The sequence below is a fragment of the Ictidomys tridecemlineatus genome, chromosome 9 (assembly GCF_052094955.1).
Source record: "Ictidomys tridecemlineatus isolate mIctTri1 chromosome 9, mIctTri1.hap1, whole genome shotgun sequence".
NCBI classification, from domain to species: domain Eukaryota; kingdom Metazoa; phylum Chordata; class Mammalia; order Rodentia; family Sciuridae; genus Ictidomys; species Ictidomys tridecemlineatus.
This window is the reverse complement of record NC_135485.1, coordinates 61,132,968-61,139,063: the sequence shown is the minus strand read 5'-3', so window position 1 is coordinate 61,139,063 and position 6,096 is coordinate 61,132,968. Positions and strand designations below refer to the sequence as shown.

Here is a 6,096-nt window from a genome sequence, read left to right as displayed (position 1 = left end):
GATTCAGGTGCCAGCTGGGTGACTTACTCTAGTTAGCATCCCTGGACTGCTTTTCCTGGGAAGCAGAGGGCTTTGTGATGATAGTAGCACTTAAGTCAAATGGTCATTAGAAGACTGAAGTGCTATAAGGCTGGCACAGCATTTGGCCTAGCACATAGGAAGAGCCCAAAGTTAGTCATTTAAAGCCCCTGAATGCCTGCCTTTTATTTTTAAGGCTTATCTCCCCTGTTACACCTTTTCTCTTCTTTAGAGAGAAACAAGATACAAAGGTGCATGTTGGAATTTGAGGTGGTAGTGTTTGAAGAGTTGGGAGGAGGCTCTTCGTGGCAAAAAACTAGGTGACCTTTTGGGAAGCTGTCAGCCTGGCTTTTCCTCTTTAGTTTCTAGGGGCAAGGTAAAAGAATTGGAAAGGCAGGGGAGAGGGGCTTGGAATAGGAAGGTGCTCAGCAAATGTTTCTTGACTGAAAATGGCATTTCAAAAATCAAGGAGACAAGGAGTCTGGAGTGGGAAGGGAAAGCCAGAGTTGGAATTGGCTGCCACCTCTTGGTGCCAAGCTGCCAGTAGGCATGTGGGTCTCTCTGCTAGGAATATCATCTTCTATATGATATTATGGCCTCTGGGAGAGGAAGACCTCAAGGGGACAGGTTCTGAGGGCAGGAGAAGGGGTGTATGGAGAAGAGACACATCTCAGCAGTAGACAGAGCACACCTTCACACAAGAGAAGTGAAACTCAGGTGAGAGGAAAAGATATGGACATATCTTGGGGGAGATTAGGCCTCCAACAGAGGGTTGGATTTTGTATATCCTCCATAAGTTGAAAATTCAATTTGGAGTTCAGCATGTTAGGCTCACAAACATCCCTCAATCAACTCAGAGGTCCCAGCTTTCAGAGTGGGAAGCATGCCTGCTTTACCATATGCCCCATCATTTCCCCTCTCCTTCAGCATCAGTATCCTCCTCTAACTTTTTGAATAGGAGCACTTAACATCCTTTTCCCCCTTTACTGATAATAGGATAATGGATGTCCATGTTTTACCCAGCAACTAACAAGAGGTCCAGGAAAATATGGCCCCAAAGAGCATTTAAGACCATACCCTTCTGCTCTTTTCCTGAGGGCAGAGAATGCTGATGCAACAACCACCGAGGGTGTTCTATAAACTTCTGGCTTTTAGTCTGCTCTACCTTCAGACCCTGACTAAAATGTGCTGTTACAGAAAGAAGAATAAAATAAAAACCAATTCCTCAGCATTTGACCCCCAGGGCAAAGGAGACACTGGTGAGAAGGAGCCACAACTTGGAAAAAGATTTATTTTTCCTGGCCATAAATCTCATCCCCTTGTTCCTCTGCCCAACGAAGCATGATAAAGTCCTTTTCCATAAAGTATTCAGCATTAGAGCCACAAAGCTCCCCCAATCAGTAGCCATCTGCTTCTACCATAACTGCTGCTCCTGAAGCAGGGAAAGCAGCCGCACAGAAAGGGCACCACTGTTAGGCTGCTGGACAAATGAGGAGCCTGAATAGCTTTGGTTTTCCTTGTGTATCTGTATCTATAGAGACAGGAAAAGAAAGGCCGCATTATATTGATACAACAATTGTAAAACAAAACACGGAAGAGGCATCTAAAGGGCAATATCGCATGCATCAGGGGTCCCCAGATAAAAGGGGCTCTAACAGATTTATAGAAACCTTTAATTGGTTTTCAATTGAAAGCTAAAGAGGCTGGAGGGAAGCTGTGAAGAGTGGCAAAGTGCTCTCCTTCAGCCGTCTGGAGGCATGATCGATTTCATGGAGGGAGAAAAGAGGAACCCCTGAACCGCCCCGCCGTTGGGCTTTCCTCTTTGGCCACTGATGTGATCTTAGAAACTCTCAAACACATTCTCCCGCTTTTCCTCCTTTCCTTCCTCCCTCTTTCAAACCAGTAGGCAAGTAGAGGAGGGAGAAAATGAAAAAAAAAAATCTAACGTACTAGATCTGGGGGTGGAAAAGGATCCAAATCCTTGTAAAGGCCCACACTTTAAACCTAATCATCCACTTAGTATAGCGAGGCCTTTTTGAAAATAAACAAGAGTACCCTCAACCCCGCCCCAATTCTTTCTATTTCTAGACTCAAACCGGAAAAGCTAAGCATCCCAACAATCCTTTCACTTGGTGCGTAGAGAGGTCTTTACTTGCGCCTGCGGGATTTACTTCAGTGCGGGTATCTCCACTGAGTTCGCAAGGCGCGCCTCATCCTTCACCCCTCCCTGTGCTGAGGCCGGCGGGGGACCCCACCCCCACCCTCACCCCAGCCTGGTAGGGCAGTGCCCACCCACGCGGCAGCTCTGGGCGTCGGTCCGTCTGTTCCTAAAGCTAATTTATTGGCCCGACCCTCCATTATAATTTTCAGCTTCTTAATTAATCAAAGATAAAAGGCAATGGCGCAAATTACGATTATGAGGGAACTGGAAGACGGTTTTGAATAAAATGGGAGAAGCGAAATATGATTAATTGAATGACATGATAGTGAAATCTCAAGTGCGAGGAACAGGTCGGGGAGGGGGGATGGCAAACTGATTCATGCGTGTTGCGGGTGAGCCTCTCCTCTGGCCCTAACATCATCCCAAAGGGACAGCCCCCCAAATGAGGTCTTTTGGGTCCTAAGCCTTAGAAAGGGCGAAAACGCCTTTCCAACTCTGCTCTCAACCCCACTCAGCGTCTAACGCCCAGCTAACCCTCTCCCCACCTCTGCAGTAGCGCCGGCGACTCCATCGAATTTGACTAAGGAGCCGGAGCCACGTAAGGAGTGCCCTACTCTATTATTAAGCGAATGCACCAGGAGTTTCCTCACTGTTTCCTCCTGTCCTGTCACTTTTCTCCAACAGAGGCTAACTCAGTGAAATTGCAGGAAAACAAGTCTAGTAGGTCAATGATCGCATTGACTCCTGTAAGGGATTAATAGAGCCCTTGTCTGATGCTGCTTTCCAGAATTACGTTTGGGATTAAAAGGCAGACACCGCACAGGCACACATTTTGCATCCTCTGGTCCTTGTGATTAATGTTTCCGAGGGGATTTATTCTGGGAGCTTATGGAACGTGCTCGCGGGGGTCTAAAGCCCCATAGCCGAGTAGCAGGAGCCTGTCTGAGGGCACAGTGGGCACGCGACAGCACGCTGGCAGATTAGAGGCAACGTCAGATGCGTGCGGAGATATGACGAACCTTTTAGTGTCCCTATCTTCATCTTCCCAACCCCCGAGAGTAGCTGCTTCGGAGGAAAACTAAGGACTATAGGGGAGGCTGACCTTAGGTCTTTTGGGATGTGTATAAAGGGATACCCTCGTGTGTCCTGACTTTTTGATGGGAGGTAAGGGCTGAGTACCAAGCTATTGAACTTCATGCATCCGTCCAATAAGGGGACCATAGATCTGTATTTTGGGGGAAGCGCCGCACCCCAACATATCACTCACTCACATAGCAAACTGTTGCTGTCTCCTATCCCCGGAACAGAATGACGTCAACCTCCAATAGTTGCCTTCCTCAGGGCTGCTTTCGGGGCCACCCAAGGAGGCACCTAGGGAGAGGAGCCTGAAACACATGACCTCCACGCCACCTTTTAGGGGCACATAAAACCTCACAGAATCGGTGTAGGAACCCAAGGGGGAAAATCGGAGAGAAGGAAGAAAACCAGGAAAGAATGAGGGTAGGGAGAGGAGAGACAGAGAGAGAGGGGGGGGAGACTCTGAAAAAGAGCGAGCGCGTGCAAGGGTGGTAGTGCGAGCAGTGAGTTGAGAGGAGAAAAATGGACAAGTAGGTGGTCGCGGCTGGCGGTAGGCATTACTGCTCTCAGGCAGAAGGGGGCACCTTTCCGATCGAAGCAGCCTTCAGCTGGGCTGGGCGGGACGCCCAGGCAGAGGCTGCCTCCTGCCCGGGTTTTGGGGTGCTGGGCGCCCCCTTCTGGCGTCCGCGAAGCCGCTCCCTGCTGTCGCGTGGGTGCTCTGGTCCAGCAATTGACCCTGGCTCGGTGGTTGGGACGGAAAAAAAGGACAAGGGAGACAGTGGGGGTAGGTGGGGGTGGTCCCCAGTGTCAGGCTTCCCCATCTATTCCCTGAGCAGCTCTCTGCGGCTTTCTTACCTGCGGCCGCAGGGCTCCTTTACCCAGAGCGAAGCTCCCGCGGGTCCCTCGGCATCCCCGCGCCACCCGCGGCCACACTCCCGCCCCAATGAGAGCTTGCGGAGGAGCCCGTCTGCCTTGCAAAGTGGTCCGGCTCTCCGCCGCAGCAGCTGGGAGGGAGGGAGCGACCGCCGGCTGCTGCCGGGCGGCGTCTGGGGGCCCGCGAGCCGAGCGCAAGAAGCCGCCATCTGGAGCCTCAGCAGCGGGCGGGGGTGGGAGTGCCAGGGAAGGGGCCTGGCGACAGGGCCCCCTCGTGCGAGGGGCAGGGGTGTGCGCGTGGGAGCGGCGCCTATCGGCTAGATTGATGGCGTGTGTGTCGTGGGAGGGCGTGTGTGAGGGGTATGGCCCCTGCGGAGGAGGAGCAGAGGCCTGCCTCTCGCAAGGGCCCCGGATTCCGGGCAGCCCCAACTCCCAGGTTGAGAGAAAGTGCGGGAGACCAGCTTGGCATCCTCCCCCGGGTCCCCAGCTAATCTCTTTCTGGGATTGGCGATCTCGCTGGGAGAGGAGAACAGAAACACTCCTACAGGCGCACGCACGCCTGGTCGGTCAGAAGCGGTTTTCTCATTTCCCTTTCCTCCTACCTTGTCCACCCCACTCCAGGAAACATTCCTTTCCAAACGGCAAGGATTTTTGGACACTTCCGACCTAAGAAAACTACTTCAGCCAGGACGTGGGACAGGCACTGGCAGAATATCACCCTTGGGGATAAATACTGTCCAGTTTCCAGTGGACTGTGGAAAAAGAAAGAACAAGGGATGCTGCCAAAGGGAGTGGGGTGTGGGCAGCAGGTTAGCTTGGAAGAAGAGAGTAATGGGTGGGGTGGGGGGAGATGGGAAGCGTGGTATTTATCTACCCCTCTTTCAATTTCAGGTCCTTTCAGTGTTTTTTTATTTCTTTAACCTTTTAAACAAATTCCCTTTCTTGAGTCTGGGTGGGGGTGGGGAGCAAACTCGTGGAAGAGTGTGGAGGAGGCTAGGGGAGATGTTTTGGGAACTCAGGGACTCCAGTTTCTATGCTATCTCTGAGGGAGACATCCTCCTAGGTGTAAGGAGAGCTGGTTGGGCATATGGACAGTGGCGAGTGATCTGAGTACAATGAATGAATGAATGAATGAATGAATGAATGAATGAATGAATGAATGAATGAATCACAGAAGAGGCAGACTCACTCTTACCCGAAGGCATTAAGAGACACCCCCACCCCCAGCTGTCTCATGTCCGGCAGAATGGCATTATGTAAAAGATCTGGCATGTCACCCAGTGGCACATCTGGTAGGTGTAGATGGCATTCATTAGCACGGGGCTTCTACTCTGCGGCATGCCAAAGCTCTGACAGAGATGCCCGCTGCCAATCATTCATTCGCTGCCAATCCCAGAGCGCGGTCGGGCGGGATGGCTCCCTTCCACTCTGGCACCCGGACTGGAGGAAACAATGTGTTGAGATATGAAAAAGATGAAAGCGGAGAGTTGAGGATGCGAAGCACCCAACAGATGTATCCCGTGAGGAGATAACGGAGTGAAGAGTCATTTAGCAAGAAAGCATATGCAGGATCTCAGGAGGGAGGCTTGGGCAGGGGTCTGCCTTCCTAGGAAGGCAGGGGAACCCTTTAGATATCTGGAAGTTGAGGTTGTTTCTCTGAAAGCCAACTCCAAACCCCCTAGCTGCAAGACTTTCTTCTCTCTCTCCTTGGTTTGTCTCTTATACCTATGTCTATCAAGAAACCTACAGGACTCTGAAAAGATCAACATCTCTACCGTTGTCATAGCTTTCGGGTGACCAAGAAAAAAAGTGCTTACCTGTTTTGTACACTTTGCAGCATTCTCTTGGACATGTGATTTATGTTTGGAGAGGAGGAAGCTGGGTTATCTTTACTGTACTTGAAAAGACAAACACCTTTTTTTCAGTTCCTAGCCATTCAAAGGTGATGAAGATGAAAAATCAAACAA

At 50.9% G+C, this 6,096-nt stretch overlaps 1 protein-coding gene across 2 annotated transcripts; it reads right to left on the bottom strand.

The window, feature by feature from the left end:
- Positions 1–1,289: 1,289 nt before the first annotated feature.
- Positions 1,290–4,643, bottom strand: LOC120892330 (uncharacterized). 2 transcript variants are annotated; one of them, XM_040292247.2, is made up of 4 exons: positions 4,112–4,637; positions 3,841–3,992; positions 3,451–3,550; positions 1,290–1,549 (listed from the first exon to the last, which is right to left on the bottom strand). In XM_040292247.2, exons 1-4 carry the CDS (start codon positions 4,336–4,338, stop codon positions 1,393–1,395), a joined length of 636 nt encoding a protein of 211 aa, XP_040148181.1. In that variant the 5' UTR covers positions 4,339–4,637; the 3' UTR covers positions 1,290–1,392. The 2 variants fall into 2 exon arrangements, with proteins under 2 accessions (XP_040148181.1, XP_040148182.1); XM_040292248.2 differs by lacking the exon at positions 3,451–3,550 and having other exon boundaries at positions 4,112–4,643.
- Between the last annotated feature and the right edge of the window lie 1,453 nt (positions 4,644–6,096).